This window comes from Stomoxys calcitrans, chromosome 3 (assembly GCF_963082655.1).
Source record: "Stomoxys calcitrans chromosome 3, idStoCalc2.1, whole genome shotgun sequence".
Taxonomy (NCBI): Eukaryota; Metazoa; Arthropoda; class Insecta; order Diptera; family Muscidae; genus Stomoxys; species Stomoxys calcitrans.
In genome coordinates, this window is record NC_081554.1 from 127952681 (window position 1) to 127980518 (window position 27838).

Consider the following 27838-nt stretch of genomic DNA (forward strand, 5'->3'; position numbering starts at 1 on the left):
TTATGGCATGTATACAACAATAAGCTCAGCACTATTTTTGTAATTCGTAAAAATTATATTTAAATTTAATCAATGAAATCAGCACTATGGCCACAAACAGTACTTCTTCAAAACATTCCATTCCAATGTCGAACAAATACGATCGCATTATACTGCTTGTAGACATGGATTGCTTTTATTGCCAAGTAGAAGGTAGGTGAACCGATGGAATTACTATAATCCTACCTATCTGCTCATCATGCTTACAGAAAAACTGGATCCCAATTTGAAGGGTAAACCCATGGCTGTTGTGCAATACAATGCCTGGCGCGGAGGAGGGTAAGCTACTTAAAAAATTATTCAGCATTATATTATATACTACAATATTTGAAATCCGCTACAAGTATAATTGCAGTAAATTATGCTGCTCGTGCTAAAGGGGTAACCCGCCATATGAGAGGTGATGAAGCAAAAGCACAGTGCCCAGAAATTCAGTTGGTGAAGGTGCCTAATATTCGAGAAAAAGCAGATTTGGCCAAATATCGTGAGGCTGGCAAGGACGTAGCAAATGTGTTGCAACGTTTTACTCCCCTGCTTGAAAGAGCATCTGTGGATGAAGCCTACCTAGACATAACCGATTTAGTTAATAAACGTCATGTGGCTATGAATGATGTAAGTCTTATCTTTTTGATATTATAAAATATTACTTTTTCTCAACATGAACTGCAAGACAAGATTGCCATTGTTGTGTCAATTGCAATGTACGAGGATCTTATGTAAATCTATATTATGCCCGCCACGGGATAACTAAGAGCTCCACACAGGCTGGAACTTTGAGTTCCAATCAGTGGACTGTTCTTCGGTAGAACGAGAAGCTTAACTGTGAGCTATATGGCGAGTTCACAGCTTGAGGATAGTGGAATGATCGGGCAATTTCTTCAGGTACAATGGGAGGCGGTCGTTCTCCAAGGACCTCATTCACCCGGTTGCAATTCACCGCATCTGCTACCGTGTCTGCATGAATCTTGTCTAGACCCGCTTGTTCTAGAGGTTCTCTCTAGTAACGCTGATCCTCTTGGTCTAGAACAATTAGATAGATCCACCTTAACGCTTCTGTGCTAAAGATAGATATTCTCAAGATGATGTTTCGGATAGTCCCTGCGATAACAACCCAGAAGGTATTGCTTGGACACTGTAGGAGTTGAGGCGGCTGCATCTGCCGGAACGTAATTGAGCCAGAACTACTCTGGTTTGCCCGGGGAGATCAATTTCTTCAGGTACAAATGCTTTGGACGTGGTCAACAAGGTTTCTTGTCAACACCTCAAGTGCTGCCGGCAAGTGACTTAAGGACCTTGTTTCTCCTTTGGACTTTATCGCAAATTGTGTAGCATGCGGGGAGAATGTATAAGAGCTGTCAAATGTGAAGCTAAGTATTTTGAGACACTTGATGGTCGGAATCCGCTCAGTATTTACCTCACGCGTATTTGTAGTGAACAATGTGGCTGAAGATTTGGTGGCAGATATCTTCAGATCTCTTGAAGGGAAATATGAGAGAAGTTCGTTGAGGTAGACGTTCGAACTTCGCAGAAGTAATCAATGGGTCGGGGGCCTGTTGCCATGATCGTACAATCGTCCGTGATACGATCTCTATGTCGTCATCGACCTGATGTCCTTGCTTTATGTGAAACCCAGGTGGGTGAGGATTCTGATCAACAAAATTTTCACGTTCCACGGTATCACACTATCTCTTTTCATCACCCACAGAGGCCCTGTGCTATATGTACGTAATGATATAGTGTGCCATATGCAGCAACACTTGGTCTCACAAGATCCGGAATTTAATTCCATTTAGGTTAAATTTAGGATTGGAACACGTACTTCGGATTTATATATAGAAGTCCAAACTTGGAAAGGCAGGTTTCCTTGAGAGGCTTTGACTCCCTTTCAGACTCAATTACTACAATCTTAGAGGATTTTCCGGACAAAAGAGGATGTATTTAGGACTTGGCGTCTGAACAAACATGCCAATACCGAAATGCTGCGTAAACAGGTAAGAACTTCATGCGCCAGAGTACTTAGACACGAAAAGTTTCTTTACGAACAGCGTCTTCGTGCCAAAGCTAATGTCTTTCCCATCGATATTGACGTTCAGAATTTTAAGACCAATATCAATAAAAACTCTTCCACCCTCCAACCGTTAACTTTCCTAATTGCCAACGCAATGCACTGCATATATAGGTGACGTCCCCTGTTGGTTAAGTGAAAAAAGTAGAATGGAGCAGATATCACCCACAAGGGACTGGCGACCACAAAGATAATTTACTGCCCAGTGTTTTAGGACTGGCTGGAGGGACGAGTTGGCGATGTCCTCAAATAGTTTGACATGGTGTACCGTGTCGAATGCCTTCGATAGGTCCAGTGCCACGAGGACCGTGATTGGGCTGATTGAAGCCGAGGCAAATGTGTGCGGTGATGAAGCAAAGCAGTCTGTTGTACGTGTTATACCCTGCGGCGGCAGCCCTTCCCAATGATGGACACCATCGGTAGAACTTTAGTCTCCTGATGGAGGTGGTCCACGTGGGAACAGAAGAGGCAGCCCGTTGCAGTTCGAAGAGTGGCATTCTGATAGATCTGAATATTACTCCACTGCGTGTCACATAGCTGAGGAGACCACACTGGCGTTCCATAACTTTTCACTGACCGGCCGATTGCTTCGTACGTGGTCAAAAAGGTTTCTCTGTCAGCACCCCAAGTGCTGCCGGCAAGTGACTTGAAGACCTTGTTACTACTTTTGACTTTATCGCAAATTGGTGTGTCATGTCGGGACAATGTGTAAGAGCTGTCAAATGTGACATCAACTATTTTGGGATACGAAAGGTAGAGGTTAAATAGTGCCAGAGATATCACACTGCCTAAAGGAACTTCCTGTTTTACTCTACGGTGTTTCGACTTCTTATCCCTAATGAGTGGCGACATGTTGGCAATGTCCTTAAATATTAGGTTGCCCAAAAAGTAATTGCGGATTTTTCATATAGTCGGCGTTGACAAATTTTTTCAACGGCTTGTGACTTTGTAATTGCATTCTTTCTTCTGTCAGTTATCAGATGTTACTTTTAGCTTGCTTTAGAAAAAAAGAGTAAAAAAAGTATATTTGATTAAAGTTCATTCTAAGTTTTATTAAAAATGCATTTACTTTCTTTTAAAAAATCCGCAATTAATTTTTGGGCAACTCAATAGTTTGGCATGGCTGACTGCGTCGAATGCCTTCGATAGGTCCAGTGCCACGAGGACCGTCCTATCACATGGCCTGGGCTGATTGAAGCCACGGCAAATGTGTGGGGTGATGGCATGCAAAGCAGTTGTTGTACTATGCAGTCTTCGAATTCCATGCGATACTCGGCGAATGGAAGTTCTCCAACAAGGCTCGGGATGAGTGTCTTGGATAGTTGTGAGAGAAGGGAGATGGGTCTGTACGACTCTCCCCCTTCTCGGGTTTTTTCAAGGCTTCAGTGTGTGTGGTCGCTACACAAATAATTCGTGACCCAGCGTTTCAAGTCCGGTTGGAGGGACGTGTTGGCGATGTCTTCAACAAGATTCGCATGGCTGCCCTGTCGAATGCCTTCGGGTACTTTAAGAGTGTTCAAAGACATGTTGAGGACGGTTGTAAGGTCCAGGTAGGTCTAGATTCTTTATCACCAGGTTAGAGATTCCGTCGGGGCCCAAAGCCTCACGTGACTTGGCGCACGTATGCCATTCGTACACGGTTAATTGTGACGACTGTCCGTATTGAAAATTTATAATCCATTGTTTGATTAGAAAATTTTATAAGAATTAAAACTGAAAAAGTTATTTGTCAAACACAGTCAGAAGAAAATTAAAGCTACTATGTTATAAATTATTATATTAAAATTCAAAGTGAATGTTCAGTATCCGACACTCCTCCTCATTCGCCTCAAATTGCATTTGGCACAAAAATAAATGTGTTTGACTGGTGGTAGTGGCTTAGTCAAGAGATCTACTGTCATTTCGTCGGTAGGACAATAGATGCATTTTATTAGCCCTTTCTTAGACAAATCCTATGTCATTGTATATTTAACATCCATATGATTTGTCTTTGTCGTCGTTTGCAAGTCGCAAAATAACTTTGGTTGTCATTATAGAGTTGAGATGGAGCACCAACCGGTTCGCCCATATGTTCAAGCAATTGTCTTATCCATTTGATTTCCCTAGCCGCTTCAGATATTAATATATATTCGGATTCGTAGGTTAACGTTGTTACAAGTGATTGTTTTTGGCATGTCCAACTTTTGGTGCCTCCATTATAATATAACACTCGCCCACTGTTCGATTTTCTATCTGATTTTTCTTCCTCCCAATTAGCATCAGCGTATCCAATTAATTTTTTTTATTGTTGTGGTTGCTCAGTCTAAGTTTATAGTTTGAAGTGGTTTTCAAGTATTTCAATATACGTTTGCATTGAGCGCAATCGTTTTTAGTAAGCTGTATTAAACTATTTGTGCCAAAATGCTTACAGCGGCTGAAATTTCAGGTCTGGTGATAACGGATATATAAGGAATATGTCCAATTAGCGTTCTATATAATGTATTATTCTCCGTTTTTCGTAGCAAACGATAGCTGACGCCTGTTTCTACTTTTTGTTAAAATTTTGTGTCAATAATCCAAGCCGTTATGATTTTACAACAAAAACAATTTTTATGTAAGTGCCATTATAATTTTGGTAGATAAATTCTGTGACAGCGAAGGGCACTTACATTATTTTCGCCAGACACAAGTACCTAAATCAAGCAATAATTGCAAAAAATATGTAAGTAATAGTCATAATGAAACGTTTTATATTTGGAAGTAAAGTACGCATCAGCAGTTTCAAAGTATGGCTAATTATCTGAGGGGCGCCCCACCCTCGAGCAAACCGCCAAAGGGAAATATTTAGTCTTTGGAATTACAGTGGTCACTAATTAACCCATATGTGTATCTGGGACAATATGGGACGCAAATAAAAGGCGTTTGGAAGTAAAGTACGAAGGCCATATCCAAATTTGGAGACACCCAAAGTATGGGTCGATTTCAAAATATAGGATTTTAATTGAACGACTTTGGAAGAAGATTACGGATTTCTTATATTTGGGACGAAGGGAGCGGATCGGCCCAGTTTCAGCCACTTCAGTCCGCTCCAAATATCCGATTACAAGTGAGAAAAACACGTTAAGATCGGCCAGGCTTAAATTCGATAAAAAGCAATATTTATAACGCAAAAATTTTATTCGCGAAATTGTTATACATTTATACATCCATATCATATTAAGTTCCAATTTAGACTATATCGGTCAAGGGTTTTGAATTTTCAAAAACAAATCACAGTTTCAAATTTCGTTGATGTCGGGTATTAAGTACAATTTGGGCATATTCTTTATACTTTTAATCGCAGATCCGGTCTATAGGGCAGCTATATAAAAAATGTCTGACCTGGACCATATTTAACACAAATCTCTGTTCTAAATTTCAGCGAACCGCCCATTACGGGCCCAAGATAAAGAGGAATCGGATTATAAATGCGGCTTTTATGAGCTTCAGACCCAAAATCAGGAGATCGGTCTATACGACAGCTATATCCAAATATGGTCGGATATGGACGCAAGTTGGCATACATGTGTAGGCGTCTAATATGATTCTGTTCCAAATTGCATTAAAATCGGATTTAAATTGAGACTTCCAGCTCACTTTCAAACAATGGTATTAATTACACTTACCTCGAAATTACTTAAAACAAGGTCATTTATGTGACAGGTAAAAAGTGACAAAAATACCGTTATCATTATTCAAATGCAAAAATATATGCATTTAAATGCACAAATATATAGATTTGAAAATTGTTTAACGTTTGAGCGTCGCTTTTGTAGGTTTTGCTTGCAGAGTTTCATTTTATATGTAGCTACACCTTTAGAGACTCGACTAAATTGTGTACGACAGAGATTGACAAAATCTTTAAACATTGGTTCGACTCCAGATTTATGAGACAATTAGCTTATTATGGTGAACCCAGAGAAATCATCAATGAATGTAACCAATAATATTTTTCCTGCTGGTGTACACGTTTGCATGGGGCCATAAACGTCTGTATGGATAATGAGTATTTGACTTAGATATTGACTGTTTTGGGACAGACAATCTTGTACTTTTTCCTTTGACACACACATCACAAATTTCTTTGATTCGCAGTCCACAATTTCGATATTATCCACCATATTTGGATTATATTCCAAAACTTTCTTGATAACGTCAGGTTTTCGTAATATATATACATATCACCATTGGCATCTGCCACGCCCATGTTATGATTTCCGTTATTTATGAAACAAATCTTATCCTTGAAAAAGACATCATGGCCAGTTTTGGCAAATTGCTTTACACATAATATATTACCAATAAAATTCGTCGCATATAGAACCTACGTCACACGTAATTTATTTTTCTCACCATCAATACTAGTCGTCTCAATTTTTTCGGAAACAATTTCTATAATGACTATGGTTTCGCCAGTTGCTACTTCTATAGAGCTTTTGTTTTTTGCCGCGGCGAAATATATCAGCCTCAAACAATAACGAACGTTATCTCGTGGAGGCTAAGCTTTCCGACTATTGGACCAAAGGTGTCTTCCTTTTCTATTTTCGCATTAAAATCTCCAAAAACGATTTTAATATCATGGGTTCATATCAGTAGTCATATTCTCTCTGTAGGCGCTCGTAGATAATATCCTTGGTCTGCTCGTCTTTCTTCCGTCGGGGCATGATCACTAATAAGGCTGCTGTTGAAGACTTTAGCCTTTATGTGGATTGTGGCTACATGTTGTCAACGTTAGGGGGGTCCGTTATTTCCTATTCCTTTGTTTCTCATAGTTTTCCGGGGTGAGCTTCTGGATCACCGTCCCAACAGCATGGGTTTTGTGGGATCGCACATGAGTCCATCGTTGTCGCGATCCGCTTACTTCCAGATCTGACGTTCGCCTCGAGCCGACCCTAACCTGGGAACAGACGCTGATGTTCGCTTGGTTATTGGAAGGTGCCTATGCCGACGATATCGATATAGGTCGGTCACCGGAATTAGTAACTGCAGCCTTTGAAAGAATCGAAAGAGAGTCAGTGAAAATGGGTCTGGCAGTAAATGGAGATAAGACGAAATGGATGGTTTCCACTCCCAAAAAGCCTTGCACAACAGAGGAGATGAAGAACATGGAGAAAGTTGGGAATCACAACTTTGAGATAGTCAGTAACTTTATCTACCTACCGCCGTAACCGAAACGAATGACACCAGTTTTGAGATAAAGCGAAGAATAATACAGGCAAACAGATGCTACTTTGGACTAAGTAAGCAGATTAGAAACAAGGCCACCTCTTGACAGACGAAGGCTACACTTTACAAGACACTGATACTACCCGTGCTGTTATATGGTTCTGAAGCATGGGTACTTGTGAAAGCAGATGACGCAGTGCTTGGAGTATTTAAGAGCAAGATTCTTCGTAAAATATATGGACCAGTTTGCGTTAACGGAGAATATAAGCGACGTATCAACCACGAGCTGTATGACGACGATAGCATAGTTTCACGCATCAAAATACAACGGCTGCGTTGGATCGGTCATGTTGTCAGAATGGATGAAGAAGCTCTACCAATGAAGTCTTTTTGAAGGCAAACACGGTGGTACACGCAAACCGGGAAGACCAAAAGCCCGATGGAAAGATCAAGTTGTGGGAGACACCTCGAAACTTGATGTCAGAGATTTTAGAATGAGCGCAGAAGATCGAGGCGCTTGGAACGCTATTCTACGTTCGGCTAGTGGAACAAATATTCTGTCATAGCCATTAAAAATAAAAGTAAAGTAAGGTTTCTCCCATAACCTTCAATATAACTGTCAAATATGGTCTGAATCGGTCTGTAGCTTGAAACAGCACAACAGAGATACCGGGAAAAGAACTCGACAAATTTGATCCATGGTAGAGGGTATATAAGATTCGGCCTAGCCGAACTTAGCACGTTTTTACTTGTTCTCTTTATTTACACTCACTTAATTTCTTTGAAAAACACTAATACTCACTCGTACCAGAAACTCGTCTTGCCTGCCATATCAAGCATTATAGGCACTCAGTATTTGTGCAAGAGTCGGTGTCGCCCAGCCTCTCACTTAGACTCTCCGCTCGATACCGCTGATTGTCCGCCACTGCCAGAATGTCAGAATGCCGCCCTCCGAACTGCGACGGGCTGTCTCCTCAGTTCTTATGTGGACCACCTCCATCAGGAGACAAAGCGAAGACATAACTACATGCTGTCCAAGCAATACCTTTTGGGCTGTTATCGCAAAAAGTCATCCAAATCATCATCTTGTGGATAGATACCCACCTCCCAGAAGCCTTAAGGTAGATCTACATGATCTAGAGCGTGAGGTTCAGCGCTACAAGAGAGAACCTCTAGATAAAGCGGCATATTAAACGGGTCTAAACAACATTCATGTAGACACGGTAGCAGATGCGGTAATTGGCATTGCACCCGAAGAAATCGACCTCCCCCAGCAAACCAGATTAGTTTTGGCTCAATTACGTTCCGGCAGGTGCAACCGCCTCAATTCCCACAGAGCTAGGATTGTTGCCGACGTGCAAGATGTATGTCCCGATTGTAACCAGGGACCGCACGATACACGTCACCTGTTTAACTGCCGGCCAGACCCACTCGACTCAGACCCAGATCCCTGTGGACGCACCCCATCTTAGTCGCAGAGTTCCTGGGTCTTGACTTTCAACAGAATCAAGCAGACGAAAGATAGAACACAATAAACTGCTACAACAACAAAAACAACAGTAACGTCACCAAAAGTGACTGAGGTCTTGTCATCCGTTCAACCGGGGTTCGAGAGTGAGTTGACAGTACTTGGTAGAGAAGTTTTATCATGGCAGGATACCTCACAAATGTAGCCAGCATTAGTAAGGGGATAACCACCGCTGAAAGCTAACCTCTGTGCCGCGGTAGCCTTCAATGTTTCATGTTCGTTGACTTCCCTGTTTATTCCCATATACATCTGGCTGATTCTGCCGCAAGCAGTGATACTTGTCTACGAGCTTTTGCCCAAAACAGATTTTTCTATATTAAGATTTCAGGGAGAAAGTTTGGTAATCATTCTTGTCATCATTGTGGCAGTTCTAGTATGCTTTTTAAAAATAACCGCTGAGACTTGTCTACTTGGTCAAATTGACAATGCCCCCACACTTGTGCAGCCTATTTCTGAATTGATCTACAAACTGCATGAAAAATCTTCCATTTCATTTGCAATTTTTTGCCTGTAATGTGCGGTTTTGAATATGTTTTTAAAAAAAAATGCTCCAAGATAATTTAATTCTGAGACAACTTCTATTTCGCTTCTTTTTAAGAGCCATTTTTCTCTGCACGACAATCTACCTCCTTTTATGAAAACCATTACTTTAGTTTTGTCAATGTTTACATCTATGTTCCAAATAACTCATCTAAAATCTTCCAATTTGTGGATCTTATTCTGGAGTACGAGTACTTCATCTGCCGTAATGACTATATCATCCGAGTACATTAGGATTCTTATGTTCAAGCCGTTAATATTCACGCCTACTTCAATGCAGTCATGCAGATCGTTTATATAGCGCGTAAATAACAATGGCGACAAGAGGCAGCCTTATTTTATGCCCGACGTTATAGTTAAATATTCCGAGAGTTCTTCTCCGTTTCAAACTGCTGATTTGGTATTCCCATACACACTTTCAATCATTGTCGTAAATTTGAAAGATACACCCAGTGAGAATAACTTATATATTAGGGCCTTTCGAATGCTGCCCTAAAGTCTACGAAGAAGGCATAGCTTTATGTTCACTATTGACGCTAAGTTATACATACTATCTGCCGTTGAGTTGATCTTTCGGAAGCGTGATTGATATTCTACCATAAGCTTTCTTTCCACTATCCAATTAATCAACCTGTCGTTCAGAGTTCCCATTAGTATTTTTGCTGCTGTGTTCATGAAGGAGATTGCCCTGTGGTTAGCTGGTTAATCTATGTTTTCCTTTTTGTGTATCGGAAAAATTATAGTTTTTATCATACTTTCATCTACTCGGCAAGGCATCTGTATCATTTACATGAAATTCTTAACTGATTCTGTCCTCTTCCAGTGCCTTCCCTAATTTAACCTTAGAGAGCATATTTTTATATCATCCAATCCAATTTATTTGTCCAAAGGGTAATTTTTGACCATTGGTGGTGCATATTGGCGCAAATTGTGTTGGATTCAAGAGGTTAATAAAGTAATCTCGAAACGTTACCGCAGTAAATGGCATTTCCTATTCTGAACTCCTGGTCATTTATCTCTTTGGCAATCTTCTACCACTTTTAACCGTTACTTGTTGAGGCTACTACAACCTAAATTTTCCACGTACATATGTTTTGCTGTTTTGCATATTTCAGCGAATTTTCGTTTTGCTCCTATATATGCATCGTTATCAAGCAAATCCTTGGATTTTCCTTACATTCTTAAATGAAAAAATTTTTGTTTACGAGCCCAGTGGCATCTGGTATTAAACCACCTGCATTTTGGCGTAAAAACTTGTGCGTGAGTTAGGTTGTATTGCATTTGTGGTGATATTAGTAAGTAGTGATACCTGTACAATGTTGTACTTGCTCCCGAATATTTGAATTGAGATTCCTTTGGTAATTCGATTTATTCTCAACTTTCCACAAACATTTCGGTAAAAAATTTCATCGCCCGCCATTTCTAGGTTTAAGACAATTGGTAAATCATGCGACCAATATTTTCCGCTTACAATAAAACTTCTAATAAGCTTAAGGATATTGAACGGAACAACACATAAATCAACAACCGATTGCTCTATTGTGTTGATGAGTGTAAAGTTGCCCTCCTCGTTTCCTTTGGTTTGTCCGTTAAGTATAGCCATATTGAAGTCATAACAATGGTTTATGTATATTTGTCCTTTGGAGTTAGTCTCTTTGTCCATGGATCTTCAAACTTTGATGGGCAATTATCCATGTGGTTGGATACTAAGATTTGATGGATCTCTCCAATCCTTCCGTTTATATCTCCAATAAGTATTGGGTTAACTTCCTCTAAACCATACATGTAGAAATCGTTTTCCCAATTTGCGCTTCTTAAATAGGAAGGTATAAGGGTTATTTGTTCCTGACCAATTGTTAAATTGACGTTCATTACGATATTTTGAATTTCAAATACTCACCGCACTCCTTTCTTCGCTAACGATTTCTGAACAGCCAATATCATGCCTCCAATGCCTCTTCCAAATCGACTAACTTTCTTGGTGAATATAAAATGTAGATGAAAACCAGGGAAATGTATTTTGACATTATCTGCTTTCTCTTCCAAAAGTATAACGACTTCAAATGATGTGTTGTAATTAAAAAAGTGTGTATACAAATTTTTATTTTTAAAGCCATTTATATTGTATGATAATAAAGGATTTTTTTTATTTTCCTTTATTGGATTCATTTTGTTGAAGGACTCAACCGTGTCAATCCGGTACATACAACCGGCTGTCATGGGATTGAAATAATGCTACGTTATTTAATCCCTTTTAATGTGTTTGTTGTGCTTTAATGTTGAATAAAACACTTTAGTTCTAATAACTAATTAAATGAAATGATTTATTATCGCTTAAGTTGACTGTTGCACAAATACTACTTAACTCTACGAAGCTAGACAAAGGAATGCAAAAAATTAAGTGACGCTTGTGCGAGGCGGTTGCAAAGTATGAGCGTCTCTTTCTACCATCGTCTCATGTCGTCGCTGTTGCACGTTGCAAGCATTATGTTTGTAGGGTTACCCCCTAACATCTCCCTTCTGAAATCTGAAGCGGGGAGCGTGATATTGGATCTACAGGTTGTCTTCTGGTAACTATACGTTGCGGTGCCCAATTTGGTGAAGATGGTGGTGTAGCAAAATCTTCATTCGGCTGTATAGGTGATATGTTGAATTCTTCCAGTAGAAGGTCCAGTGGTAATACTGACGAAGAGGTTTCGTTGTTGGATGTGCCTGCATCTCTTGAACGCAGTTGATTGGCATGTGCTCTAACGAGTATTTTTCTGTTTCCTACTTCGATTAGTGTATTGTAGACTACCTTACCAATTCTTTCGATGACTTCTCCAGGAACCCAAGAACTTTTGTTGCCTTTGAAGTTTTTGGCGTAGACTAGATCTCCGTGGTTGAAAGATCTAGGACGTGTACCGTGCTTCCTGTTGTATTCCTTCTCCATTTGTTCATTGAATTTCGGTTGGCTTGGAGTTGGTTTCAAGATAGCATCAAAGACTGCTCTCATTTTTCTGCCAATGAAGGTCTCGGCTGGAGTCTTCGAATCAGGTGTGTTAGGATTTGGCGTTGAACGATATACTTCTAAGAACGTTTGAAGCGCTTTGGTAGTTTCTTCCCCTTCGAACTTTTTTAATGCGCGTTTAAGCGTGTCGACGAAACGTTCTGCTTGTCCATTAGAGCTGGGGTGAAATCTCACTGTTCTTGTATGTACGATCGCTCTTTCTTTGCACCATGTTTGAAACTGTTCAGAGCAAAACTGGGTGCCATTGTCTGAAACAATTTGTTCTGGATTACCGAACAAAGCACAATATTCGGTAAGTATCCTTATGGTTGCGAATGACGTAATTGTTGATGTTTCATATATCGCTGGATATTTCGAATATGAGTCGATGATTACCAGGAAATATTTGTTCTTGACAGGACCGGCGTAATCGATGTGTATCCTCTCAAGAGGGCGAGACGTAATTGGCCAAGAGCAAAGATTGGTCTTTACAGGACTTTTTGCTGCTTTTTGACAGTTTAGACATTTTCGAACATATTCCTCAATATGTTTGTCAATGTTTGGCCAATACACGTAACTTCGTGCTATCGATTTGCTCCTTTTGGTAGACAAGTGTCCTCTGTGAAGTTGTTTGAGAACTTTCTGGTGAAATATGCCTGGAACCACGATCCTTGTGTTGAACATTAGACAGCCATCTACCATCGCGAGCGATTCCTTGCGGTTGAAGAAAGGAATGACGGCAGGGTCAATGTTCTTACTCTTTCTGGCCAACCAGTTTTGAGATATTTGATGACATGTTGTATAACATCGTCTTTGGCTGTAGCGCTGGCTATAATCTCGAACGAAACTGGAATTGCTGCCATACTCTCAGTTAGTTCATGTCGTACATCTTTCTCGAATGATACGGAGGCCACGATGTAGTCATCGGATGGTTTCTCATGGTCACTGATGAGTCTGGAAAGAACGTCTGCATGACCAAAGTCTTTAGTGTTGGTGTATGAGATGTCAAAGTCGTATGCCAAAAGAATCAAAGCCCAACGTTGAAGTCGGTTTGCGGTATACACCGGGATTCCCTTTTTTGAGCCGAAGATCGTTAGTAGGGGCTTATGATCTGTGTGCAAGAAAAACTTGCGCCCAAATAACATCTTATGGAACCGTTGTACCGCGAAGATTAGAGCTAAACCTTCCTTTTCTATTTGGCTGTAGTTCCTCTCTGCCGGTGTGAGAGATCTTAAAATGTGATGAATTGCCTTCATGTCACCGGTCGGGAATGTGTGGTATATCACTGCACCAATACCATGCGAAGAAGCGTCGGCTGCAACATGTATTGGTAAGTCAGGGTTGTAATGAGTTAAAAGAAGAGGCGATGAAAGAATCTTCTTGAACTCGTCCAATGAATTTTGACATTCTGGAGTCCATTGAAACTTCTGGTCTTTCTTCAGTAGGTCATCAAGAGGTTTGCGTAAATTCCTCACGTTGTTGACAAATTTACCGTAATGGTTGATGGAACCTAATAGACTTCGAACTTCGGTGATATTCTGGGGTACCTTCAAGTTTTGTATGGCGCTGATCTTGTTGGAATCTGGTCGAATTCCCTCTCTGTCAATAACCTGTCCCAGATATGTAATTTGGTTTTTGAAAAATTGGCATTTTTCAAATTTGAGTTTGAAACCAAATTCTTGAATTCTCTGTAAAAGCAAATTGAGATTAGTAATGTGATCAGAAATTGACTTACTGGCTAGCATGATATCTTCAATGTATGCTTTTGCGCCTTCAATGCCACTGCAAAGTTGATCCATTATTCGCTGGAATGCCCCTGGTGCTGATTTGATGCCCGGGGCCAAACGATTGAATCTATAGAGACCCTTGTGGGTGTTAATAGTAAGAAGCTCCTTACTATCGTCTTCGACCTCCACTTGAAGATAGGCGTCTGATAGATCAAGATGACTGAAAATAGAAGCGTTGTGGCAATCCGAAAGTATTTCCTCCGGGGTAGGTAACGGATATTGATTTGGCTCGACGATCGAATTTAGACCAGTTGAGTAATCTGCGCAAATTCGAATCTTTCCGTTCCGTTTGCTCACTACTATTGGAGCTGCATACCTTGAAGAGTCCACAGGTGTGATTATGTTTGCCTTTTGTAGCCTGTCCAGTTCATTCTCGATTTCAATTCTTGCCGCATACGGTACTGGACGTTTTGAAACGAAAATTTCCCTTGCGTTGGGCAGTAATTGAATTTTGACTTTTGTCTTGGTGCAGAGACCAAGCGTTGAGTTGTCAAACACGACTGGATAGTTTGATTTCAATACTGCGACTTCGTCATCAAAAGATATTTGACGACACCACGTCGATATTGGTTTGTCCCAAAGTCCAAATGCTTGTATCCAGTCGATACCCATGATGTTGAGTTGATCAACGTCTGTGATGTAGCATTGTAAAGACTTGGTGGTGTTGTTGATAGTGACGTCTACGTTGAACTTTGCGAGAAGTTTGATGCTGTTAGTGTTAGCGTCACTAGCGCTGTCTGTGGTGGTATGAGCTTCTGGTTCACCGATTTGTTCCCAAGTTGATTTCGATATGATGGAAATGTCTGATGCTGTATCCACTTGTAGCTTCACAGGCTTGTTGTTGAAATTGGCATTTACGTACTTACGGAGTTTTTGAAAACTGAGCTGCTTGGTTGTGTACACGGCTTTTGTGCGAAAACTGTTTTTCGTCTTTTTGGCATTCTTCGAATGTTTGTTGTTGTTGTGTGATGTGTTTAGACTTTTGCAATAGTCCTCCTTATGGCCTCTCTGATGACATCTGGTGCACTTGTGATCTCGGTAAGGGCAGTATTTTACGTAGTGTAAATCTCCGCAAAACCAGCAAGGTGTTTTTGGTTTTCGGTCTGCATGATTTGGATCGGCTTTCGGTTTCTTAACAGCACATATTACCTTTGGTTGGTGTTCTATCAGCGTGTTGTCAGCTTTTAGACCAAGGATCCTTTGTGTTGCGTCTACCAGTTTGTCCAAGTTCATGCTGTCGTTTTCCTCATCGAGCATTTTGAGAAGACGTATGCGAATGTCATTGTCTCTGCTAGACTTGAGTCCTAGCACAAAGATGAGACACTTGAATTGATTGATTTGCAATTCATTCATCTTAAACAATTCGCACTGCAAGTTGACGCGACTTGCATACTCTTTGAAGTCCTCGTTGTCTACCTTTGCAAGTTGTAAGCACCTGTAGCGTTGTGCGACTTGAGTTTCCGTTTTTCTGAAAAGCTTGTTGAGTCTGTCAACTGTATCACTAAGCGACATTTCTGTAGGTTTCTTTGGCAAAACGTAGTTGGTGAATCGTTCGTGCACTTGGTTCGACATCTTTCTCCAGAGAAGAGCCACTTTGTCATGTTCCTCTAGAGAACTCGCTTCCTTTTCGAACACATGTACGAAACGGTTGTACCACGCTTGGAAAATCAGACCACTTTCTGGCTCATACACAAAGTCAGTCATTGAGTGTGCCAATGATTCCATGAGTGCAGCTTTCGACGTGCATTAATTTGCTTGTGAATTTGTTTGTGAATTCGTCTTTGATGTGGATGCTTCATTTCCTTTGACAAATTCTGCAAGTTGTTGAAGCAATTGCGTTTGCAAATTCATAGCCTTTTGCTGTTCTGCCAACAGATTAACAATTTTCTCGTCGGTCATGTTGTGAAATTCTTATTGGAATGTGATGAAATTCCTGTTGGGGTGTGATGAAATTCCTGAAATTTACCGATGCTTCCCCGACACCACAATGTTGTTGTAGTGTGTAGCTGAATTTGCACTGATGCCACTATTGTTGTAGTGGTGTAATTTCTTCCGACAATTTTTTTGTTACCACTATTGCGTTGTGGCGTAAAAACTTTGATAATCCGTTTTCGAAAATCTTTGTCACTACTATTGTTGATGGTAGCGTGGAATTCCTTGATGTATTTTTTTTTTTTTTTTATTATACTCGTCACCACTATTGGTGTTAGTGGGGTGGAATTCCTTGATGTATGTTCTCGACTATCCTCGTCGCCACTATTGTTGTGCTTTTATGTTGAATAAAACACTTTAGTTCTAATAACTAATTAAATGAAATGATTTATTATCGCTTAAGTTGACTGTTGCACAAATACTACTTAACTCTACGAAGCTAGACAAAGGAATGCAAAAAATTAAGTGACGCTTGTGCGAGGCGGTTGCAAAGTATGAGCGTCTCTTTCTACCATCGTCTCATGTCGTCGCTGTTGCACGTTGCAAGCATTATGTTTGTAGGGTTACCCACTAACAGTGTTTGATTATAATATCATTTAATTCGTTAATTTCAACTGCAATGATTTTTAATTCATTAAAAAAAATCAATTCGCTCTCTACCTAATAGTGTATTTAGTTAATATAGCTATTTTGAGATTACTTTTTGGTTTACAAATAGTAATTCGATCCCGTGGCGTTCTATCAAGGTACGCTCTTACCAGAGCGTACCTTGAGCATATGTGCTATGACTCGAAAAATGTTGAATTATACTTGATCACGTTAACGTCAGGGAAATCCTGAGCAAGCAATTCACTCTTGTGAAGTTTTCAGACGGTTTGACCACATGATTTTAGTTAAAGTAATGAAGAACAACATGTAATATCGATACTTGCAAAGGCATTGAATGTGAAATAGTGGCATCTGCATTCAATTATTTAAAATACAAAAATTTTCAACAACTCGAATTAAATAAATAATAAAATAATAATTAATTTATATTTTGTTGTAGAAATACTCCAATCGATATTTACTTGTTTAGTTATTATAATCAAGTATGCTTTTCCTATACATATATTATTTTAATCAAGTACGTTTTGTTTTCCTTGCATTGGTGTATAGAAATATTTTTCAGTTTTTTTTTTGTCAGTCTTAAATAAGTGGAGTGGAGTGGAGTGCCGCAATGTTAAGTTTTGGGTCCTTTCCTGTTCATCTTGTTTATTAATAATGCGTTTGGTGAATTATCGGAATGGTGTGTTCTATTCGCTTTTGATTTTTAAGCAAATATGATCCGAACTGGACCACATTTAACAAAAAGGCGTGGGATAAAAAATTAACGATATGTTGGGTGTGAGTGCAACCCAAACACACAGAGTAAGAGGAAACTCAAACTCATAACTACTTTCCGAGAGTAAGCAAAAAAAGGAGTACCGACGGGAGCAAAATACGATGGTGTTTGTTCTGAAAATAGACCAACTGAATATGTTTACCTTTTGCTGCGCACGTTATAAACAAGAAGTTGGCTGAGTTGGTAGCGCATCTGACTAACAAACGTGAGGAACCATATTCAAACACCACTAGCCGCAAAAAGTAAAGGTGGCACTTATATGGAAAAATGGTAAAAGAAAATAAGAGTTTAATCAAAAACAATGGATGCCACCGTAGCGCAGAGGTAGCATGAACGCATGAACTATGATGCTGAACGCCTTGGTTCGATTCCTGGCGGGACCATCAGAAAATTTTTCAGCTGTGGTTATGCCAACCTAATGCTGGCGACATATGCGAGGTACTTTTCCATTTAAAATTTCTCCCCAAAGAGGTGTCGCTCTGCGGCACACCTTATCATTGAGCTTAAAATTAAATCGGCCAGCACTTATTGATATGTGAGAAGTTTGGCCCAGTTCCTTTATGGAATGTTCATGGACAAATTTGCATTTGCACTTTGACTTTTTTATATCCTTTGTTTTCTGTATATGTAAAGTATTATGCATATTAGGCATGCTCAAAAAGTGAGATATTTTGTATTTTTTTTCAATTTTATCAATATGTGGTTGTAAAAACGGGAAATGAAAATAATCTTCGCCGAAGCCCGGCCGGGATTCGAACCTGGACACTCGGAGCAAAAGTGAGAGCCGCTGTCGTAGCCTAGCGTTCAAATCCATTGACACAACTTCCGAAAGATCCACAGAGCACATGTCTCTAATGAAGTTGCGTCGAAAAAAGTCTGCCACTGCAACAAACAAACACATGCATTGGAAAAAGAACTACTAGCACACAGGGTGTCTAGCTTGTTTAGTGTAGTACTTATATCATAAAGGCGTTTTCGCAATGAATTTAAGTACAACCAACCAACGAACAGCCCTTGAAGCCTTCACACCTAAAAGTGTCAGATGAGATTTCAACCAAAAATCGAAAATCCATTGCAAAGAAAATTCTTATTGTTTTTATTGTTGTAGCCAAATTTTCATGTGGTGGTGGCGATCCACGTCAAGCTCCTGCGGGTAAGCACGTTCGTTCCGGGCCAAAGGACCGATCGCCGCGGGAACAGGATAGCCATTGGTTATTTAAAGGCACCAATAACCCGCCATATCAGCATCATAACCCGCCATACCAGCGTCATATCGAGCATCATAGGCACTCAGTATTTGTGCAAGAGCCGGTGCCGCCCGGCCTCTCACAGAGACTCTCTGCTCGATACTGCTGCTTGTCCGCGACTGCCGCTGCAGCTACTGCGTACGCGCCCGGTAACTTGCAGCTAGGCTTCTGGCGACAGCAATGAACACCACCTAAATTGGACCTAATGTTCCAGTATGTGTGGTGTTCACAGCTAAATTATTTCTGTGCCTAGAGTAATAACCTCTTCTTTAATTATTTCTTCACATCTATGATGAATGGAGTCTCAATAAGATCCAGGCATCTCTTTAAAGGGTGATCCAGGGATAGCTTTAAACGGATTATGTGCCAGGCATTACTAACTGCGTTCCGTAGCTCGGTCGGTCCTCTGTAACATAATTTAAGTGTCTCCCCATAAATGTTCTATGGATTGAGATCATGGGACTGTGCAGGTCACAGCTTAACCTGAACCCCTTGACCTGAAACCACCCTAATAACTAGTATGTTTTCGGTCATTATCTTTTTAGAATACCAATTCCAGAAGCATTTTTCAGTCTGCATAAATCAGCATTACTTAATACTACTAAATTTCCCATCAAAATTCAATAGGAAACAGGGATACTTCTCTCATATCAATGAGTGCACACCGCTCAATGATAAGGGGTCTCCTTTTTAATGCCGAGTCCGAAGCCGATTTTAGCATTACTAGCTCCTAAGTTGTAAAACATTTTGCCCAACCACTTTTGACTATAATTTTTGTAAATTGTGATTTATATTATCGATGGGGCAGGCCGGCGGACGTCTACCTGGACCCTGTTCCTTCATATAATACAATTTTACATTCGTCGGTCCACAGTGTGTCCCTCCATTTTCAAACAACCAATCGACATGTCCTTAAGCAAACTAAGCTGGCTGTTTCTAGTTGTTGATGTAGCCAGACGTCTATATGTTAAGTTGGTGATCTTCGCCTAGCTTTTATAGGTGAGCAAGCTCGTACCGCTCCAAAGGACCGATCACCGCGTGAACATGATGTTCATTGGTTATTTAAAGACGAAAATAACTCATCTTGTCATATCGAGCACCATAGGCACTCAGTATTTATCCAAGAGCCGGTGCCACCAGGGCTCTCACTGAGACTGTCCACTCGATACCGCTGATTGTCCACGACTGAAATTGCAGCTACTCCGTATAGCGCATTCCTCTACCCGCAACTTGTGGCTCCGCCCGGTAGCTCGCAGTTAAGCTTCTCGTGATAACAATGAACATCACACAGATCGGAGCTCCCAGGTCTATCCTGTGTGATACTCTGTTGTAGAAATACTCCAATCGATATTTACTTGTTTAGTTATTATTCTAATCAAGTATGCTTTTCCTATACATATATTATTTTAATCAAGTACGTTTTGTTTTCCTTGCATTGGTGTATAGAAATATTTTTTTTTCTAGTCAGTAAAAAATAACCCACCTTTGAATTCTGTTCGTTTAATAAATCTTCAAATTAATTTTTACTAAAATAAATTTGTCAATCCCGTGAATTCTTAATTACAAGAGGTTATGGGCGAAATCAAGGAAGTTCATGGAATTCCCCAGTTTAACGGCCAGGGATTTGATGATTGGCAATTTAGAGTGAAAATTCATTTGGACTCTCTGGATCTGTTGGAAGTTCTCACCGGCGACCCTCCAGATGATGCAACTAAAAAAGTTGAGTTCAAGAAAAAGGACAAAAAGGCAATGGACAGAATAGTGAGTTTCCTACATGCGGATTGCATTAGTTTTGTGCGTGACAAAGAAACAGCAAAGGCTATGTGGCAAAGCCTTCAATCTGTTTTCGCGAAGAAGTCTGTAACGAATCAAGTTCTAATCAGAAAACAATTGGCCAAGATGAAAATGAATGATGGAGACTCAATTGTAAGTCATGTAATGGCATTTGAAAATTTAATACGAAAGCTGAAATTGTCCGGAACTTGTGTGGAAGAAAGTGACGTTTTAGCACAACTGTTCTTGACGTTGCCCGATAAATATGACCCCCTGGTTACAGCTATGCAAAATATGGAAAATGGGCAATTGACATTTAACATCGTGAAAGAGAGACTCATTTCTGAAGAAGCAAAGTTCTTGGATCGTGATCAAGCTAATGTGGAAGAAAAAGCTGCGTTTTCAAGTAAGAAGAATGCTTTTCGAAAAGCCAAACCCCGATTTAATGGAAAATGTTTTAAATGCGACAAGTTTGGGCATAAATCTAAAGACTGTTGGCAAAGAGAAGCACGATCTGCAAAGACAAATACGAAAGCAGTCGCGTTTATGGCGTACAGGAATAGAACCAGAGCAGAGAAAGCTGAAATTGTCTTTAAATTGGATTCTGGTGCGAGTGACCATCTAGCAAAAGATAAAGATATTTTTAGCACAATGTCTAGCCTGGATAATCCAGTTGAAATTAATGTTGCCAAGGACAATGAGTCAATTGTAGCTAAGAATGTTGGTGTTGTGCAAGGTGTGAGTAACAAGGGCATAGATATAACAATGAAAGATGTACTTTATGCCCCAACATTGAGAGATAATTTGCTGTCGGTGAGGAAGTTGACTAAGGCCGGACTTAAGGTAAATTTTGTTAAGAATAAGGCTATGATTCTTAAAGATGGCGAAGAAATAGCATCGGCATACTTGCGTGGCAATCTTTATGAATTAACCTTAACCCACAAAGAAAATGGTGCTTTCATTTGTCATCAAAACAATTTCGAAATTTGGCATAAAAGGCTTGGACATATCCGAACATCAGGTATGAAAAACGTATTACAACAAAATTTGATAAAGGAAAACATAAAGCCAAACGTTTTGGGGTTCTGTGATATATGTACTGAGGCAAAACAGTGTCGTGAACCTTTTGATGGAACTAGGTCTAGATCAACAAGATTACTTGAAAGGATACATTCTGACGTATGTGGGCCAATAACTCCTGTGGCCTGGGATGGTTCCAAATATTTTGTTTCATTCATAGATGACTACAGCCATTTTGCTATGATTTTCTGCATAAAGAAAAAATCAGAAGTCTTTCAGAAATTCAAAGAATATGAGGCCATGGTGACGACAATGTTCCCTAATGTGAAGATATCAAATCTTACAATAGACCAAGGTACCGAATATTTGTCTAAAGCACAGCTAGAATGGTACAAATCAAAAGGAATACAAGTTGAACCCACCATTACATACACACCGCAGCAGAATGGAGTATCTGAGAGGTTCAATAGAACCGTCACAGAAAAGATAAGAGCCATGATATTGGACAGTGGAGTTCCTAAATTTCTTTGGAACGAAGCAGCTCTTGCCGCCGTGTATGTTATAAACAGAATACCAACAAGGGCTTTAAATGAAATGGTAACACCGGCAGAAAAGTGGTTTGGGAATAAGCCAAATTATGATAAATTAAGAATCTTTGGTACAAAAGCATATGCTTGGATACCAGATAAATGCCGAAAGAAATTGGATTCGAAAAGCAAGAAAACAATTTTTATTGGCTACGCTCCAAATGGATACAGGCTGTGGGATATGCAAGCAAGAAAGGTAATACTGGCTCGAGATGTTAAATTCGACGAAAATTGTTTCCCGTACAAAGGTCTCGTTAATGAATCAAGTGAACCCAAAATAATTTGGAGCATCCACGAGCAAGAGGGGGAAGACGGTAATGATGCTGTGTCTGCTGAAGAGAATAGTGCAAACAACAAAGCGGAATCTGAAGAACCAATTGCACAAATGAATGAACAGAATGAAGTAACGTCTGATGAAGATGATAGCCAAAATTCAGCTGAAGAAAACGACCCGGATATAGGAAAAAGACGCAGCCTAAGAATTAAACAATTTCCAATGAAATTTATGGACTATATAACTGGACATGAGGCGAATGTGGTTCAAAATAATATACCCGAAAGTTTCAACGAAATCTTCAATAGAGATGATACCGATAGCTGGATGCAGGCTGTTAATGACGAATTGAATTCTATGAAGAAAAATCATGTCTGGGATTTGGTTAAGCCTCCAGTAGGTGCAAAAATCTTGAAGACAAAATGGGTCTTTAAACTTAAGGAAGACTGTAATGGGAATCTTACAAAATATAAGGCAAGATTAGTTGCGAAAGGCTTTCTCCAGAAACATGGCATTGACTACTGGGAAACCTATGCCCCCGTTGCTAAGCTAACAACTGTGAGAATTGCATTAGCCATTGGTGTTCGTCACGGTTATCACTTTCACCAACTAGATGTAAAAACAGCTTTTTTACATGGAGATTTAAAGGAGGATATATACATAGAAATTCCCCACGGCGTCAAAGCAGACCCTGGTCTGGTGTGCAAATTGGAAAAATCTTTGTATGGCCTGAAGCAAGCTCCTAAATGCTGGAATGAGAAATTTAACGTGTTTCTTCAATCACTAGGATTTTCAAGATCCAGGCACGATTATTGCCTGTATTTTAAAATGGATACCGATAAAGCCAGTGTTCTTATTCTTATACTATATGTTGACGATGTATTGGTGGTTGGAAATAATATCAATCGAATAATGGACTTAAAAACTCAACTATCAAAACATTTTGAAATGTCAGATTGCGGTCCTTTAAAACATTTTCTAGGTATGAATATGGATTTGTGTAATGAAGAATTAAGCATATCGCAAGAAGCAAGCATTTCCAAAATCCTGAATAAGTTTGGGATGACAGAATGTAATCCTGTAAAGTCTCCCATGGAGAAAGGCTTGCAATTGCAAAAAGGTGAATCTCCAACAAACCCGAATCTACCCTATCGGCAACTTTTAGGGAGTTTAATGTATATTATGGTATGCTCTAGACCTGGCATTTGTTACCATGTTGGATATTTAGGTCGATTTCAAGAAAACCCAAATGAAATTCACTGGCAACATCTTAAGCGTGTACTGAGATATTTAAAAGGTACAATGAAGATGAAACTGAATTTTAGAAACTACTCTGATGAACCAGTAATTGGATATGCCGACGCTGATTGGGCCACAGATTTGTCAGACAGAAAATCTGTTAGTGGATACATGTTCAAGGTCTATGGATGTACAGTATCATGGTGCAGCAAGAAGCAACAAACAGTGGCAACTTCTTCTTCCGAGGCAGAGTACATAGCTCTAAGCATGGCTAGTACAGAAGCTTTGTGGATACGAGGTGTATTAGAAGATTTAAGGGAAATTAGCGGATATGCAGTAAAAATTTTTGAGGATAATAAAGGCTGCATTGGAATGTCTAACAATCTTGAAAGCAAAAGGGCAAAGCATATTGACATCAAGCACCATTTTGTTAGAGACAACATTATGAATGGAAACATAGTGGTCGAACACATAAGATCAGAAAAACAGTTGGCGGATTTATTTACCAAATCCTTGGATACCAATAAATTTCAGAAGCTACGAGTTGATGCTGGAATAATCGATTGAGAGGGGGTGTTGTAGAAATACTCCAATCGATATTTACTTGTTTAGTTATTATTATAATCAAGTATGCTTTTCCTATACATATATTATTTTAATCAAGTACGTTTTGTTTTCCTTGCATTGGTGTATAGAAATATTTTTCAGTTTTTTTTTTTGTCAGTCTTAAATAACCCACCTTTGAATTCTGTTCGTTTAATAAATCTTCAAATTAATTTTTACTAAAATAAATTTGTCAATCCCGTGAATTCTTAATTACAAGATATTTTCCGCTGGCAAAGTTTAATTCATTTATATTTGCAAAAATGACACAAAGTTGAACCAACTGCTTCAGCCAATTGGTAGTAGAAACAGTAAAGTCGCAAAAAAATCCGAGAAAATCAAATTCATTTATATATTTATATTTCCAGGGCAGTTTTGTTCTTCAACCACAGCAATTAATCAATACATATGCTGTAGGATTTCCTACTATTGGAGAATATCTCACTACTATAACGAAAAAATATATCAATCCATTATTGGACAACGACGACTCCTATCGTCACTTTCAAGAAAATGATATACCTGCCGTTCGCCAAAGTAATGTACGTCTTTTAATTGGATCCTCTATTGCTAAAGAAATTCGAGATGCTGTTTATGCGGAAACTGGGTACGAATGCTCCGCGGGTATTGCCCACAATAAAATTTTAGCCAAGCTCGCTTGTGGAATGAATAAACCAAACAAACAAACAATTCTTCCACTGGCTCAAATTCATGATTTGTTTTCAAGTCTACCGCTATCAAAGATCAAAGGGCTTGGCGCAAAATTCGGTGAAGAAGTATGTCAACGCCTAGGCATTCGATATTTGGGACAGATGTTGAAATTCACAGAAAAAGAATTGCAACACAAATTCGACGAAAAAAATGGGTAAAGAACCAATTTGTATTATTACATATTCAGTATTGTTATACTATTCTATATTCCATACATACATACGTATTCGCTTATTTGCAGGACATGGCTTTATAATATTTGCCGGGGCATAGACTTGGAAGCAGTAACGCCCCGTTTCTATTCAAAAAGCATTGGATGTTGCAAAAAATTTCCGGGGCGCAATAGTATAAATGGATTAAAAACCCTACAGCACTGGCTTTTGGAGTTGGCAAACGAAATATATGATCGTCTAGAAAAAGATGTTGTTGAAAATAACAGACGTGCAAAGCAAATGGTTGTAAATTTCGCACAGGACTTTAATTCGGAGGAAATAATGAGCTCTAGATCAGCACCAATCAACTCCCAAGACAGCGAAGCCTTAGCAAGATCTTGTTTAGATTTAATCAAAGCCAACACCAAGCAATTCTTTCGCGCTGGCAGCGAAAGTGTTCTTAACAACCCTATAAAGTTTTTGGGCATTAGTGTTGGCAAGTTTGAAACGATTTCTAATTCCCAAAATAACATTCAAGATATGTTTGCGCAGCAAGCAGCAAAAAAGAAGAAAAGTCTAGAAGAAGAGCCTTTAACATCCAATGAGATGATGGATAAGGATGAAAATGAAAATGAAAAAACTAAGACTCAAAAGGCACCAGAAAAGCGGAACATTACAGATATGTTTGCAAAACAAGCAGCAAAAAAGAAGAAATATCTAGAAGAAGAAGAACCTTCAACTTCCAACAAAAATATGGAAAGAGACGAGACAACTAAGGCTCAAAATACGATTCCTCCACAAGCATCAGAAAAGCGGGAAGTTATAGGTAATATTTCCTGTAATAAAAAGGAAAATATATTAGACAGTAATACAGTTGTCGTCGGTGAAGTAAAAGAATCTAAGACCACTCTTTTAAAAAGCATGTTCGCCAAAGCTTTAAAGCGAAAATTAATCGAAAGTGAGCATGACGATGAAAAACAACAAAAAACAAAATATGAAGAAACATTTTCCTCGCAACTTTTAAATGGAAACAATGCAAAAAAAATAACAACCTCAACTTCGTCAATTGCTGCTGAGAGTCAAAACCAGAAGCAATCAATTACTGCCAATGAAAATTTAGATAGCAAGGACTGCCACGAACTACCCATAAATAAAAATGATAATACAGTTGCCAAACAAAAAAAGGCTGAAAAATTAGGTGGTTTTCTTAACGATGAGCACGTACCGCGGTTGCCAGACAAAGTAGTCGACTTGACGAGGAACTCATCACCATCGAAAACTGTGAATGAGAAATTGGCAACCAGCGATAAAAGGCTAATGGTAATGAATATTGGAACTGGTAGCCAACAAAATACTACTGATGACGTGACACAAGAAACCAGCATAAAAGTATTAAATAAAGAACTATTACCTACAGCTACGACGTTTGCCATTGAAGACCAGCCCACATCTCAATCTTCAAATGATGAACTAAGTGCGTTAATAAATGACTTGGAAACTATACAAAATGTTAGTGATGACACACCATCAACAAGCCTCAATAGTAAACGAAAATTTTGTGAAATATCCAATGAGAGCAGCACTTTTGACTATCGATCCGAATATGCTGAATTTGCCTTGCCTGTATTTGATACAAAGTTTTTGCAATACGCAAACTGCTCCTCATGCGGAGCAAAAATTCTTAATGACCCTATTTCCATACAAACCCATCAAGATCTGCATTTTGCCCAAGAACTTAGTCAGCAGCAACGTGTTGAATTTAGAGAACAAAAACAAGCTAAAGTTTGTGCAGCTAAATCGCCACCGCCGGCGGCAGGAAAAACAAAATCCAAAAAGATGACAACAACTCAAAACAACTCTCAGAAAAATAACTCACTTAAAGAAGACATAACCAAGTTTTTACAGCCACCTATATCTTCAAATGAAACACCACCACTTTGTTCTGTCATCTGTGATATATGCAAAGTTCCTATTAAACCTTGTGATATTATGGAGCATAAAGATTTCCACCTTGCCAAAGAATTGCAGAGGAAATTAAATCAGCTTGACGTCCGCACTGTGGATATTACAAAATCCATTTCAGAAAGCACTCGCAAAAATTTGAATTCTTCCACGGTAATTAAGCCAAGTAAATCCAAAGCGATTACAAAGCCCATAACACAATTTTTTACCCAACCTAATACATAATTGGGAAACGATGATTTAATAAATAATCTTTGTTGTTTTTTAGTTTTTAAGAATTTCAGCACAGAAATCATTCGTTTTCATTAATCAAATTTATCAAATACAGTTTCACTTTATCCTGTTTTTTGCGTTTCTCTTTGAATTAATTTTCATAATTTTATAAATCTGCTGCTTCAAATTCTGCTTTCAAATTATATTTGAAAAGTTTGCTAAGAAATTGTGTCCGTGACAATTTTGCAATTCTCGTGTATCTAATATTTTTGATAATCATGATATCGGTTTCTAAATATAAAACTATATATCGTATTCGAAAAAACAAACTCCCAAAGAGGTGTCGCCCTGCGGCACGCCGTTCGGACTTGGATATAAAAACGAAGTACCTTATCTTTGAGCTTAAACTTGAAATGAACAGCACTTTTATGTATTTTAAGTTATTTCAAGAGATTGTAAACGAAATTTTCCTTAAGAAGTAACTATAAAAAATACAAAAATCCCTCACAGACTCAGCCAATTTGTAGTTCTTTGTGGTACCACAGAGACAGCAGATCAAATTGATAATTGGATTGTTTTAGTTATCAGTCAAGCGGATTCGCTAGCTTA

At 39.1% G+C, this 27838-nt stretch overlaps 1 protein-coding gene and 1 long non-coding RNA gene across 3 annotated transcripts; one reads left to right on the forward strand and one right to left on the reverse strand.

Moving 5' to 3' along the window:
* LOC106090745 (DNA polymerase eta) lies at positions 1-27359 on the forward strand. Of its 2 annotated transcripts, XM_013257033.2 has the most exons (5): positions 1-192; positions 249-318; positions 384-651; positions 24560-25056; positions 25144-27359. In XM_013257033.2, exons 1-5 carry the CDS (start codon positions 87-89, stop codon positions 27239-27241), a joined length of 3039 nt encoding a protein of 1012 aa, XP_013112487.2. In that variant the 5' UTR covers positions 1-86; the 3' UTR covers positions 27242-27359. The 2 variants fall into 2 exon arrangements, with proteins under 2 accessions (XP_013112487.2, XP_059220667.1); XM_059364684.1 differs by lacking the exons at positions 1-192; positions 249-318; positions 384-651 and adding an exon at positions 17263-17352.
* On the reverse strand, positions 10707-11438 carry LOC106090746 (uncharacterized). The gene is made up of 2 exons (XR_001221888.2): positions 11257-11438; positions 10707-11169 (listed from the first exon to the last, which is right to left on the reverse strand). It is a non-coding gene; the product is annotated as an uncharacterized LOC106090746 (long non-coding RNA).
* Positions 27360-27838: the final 479 nt, after the last annotated feature.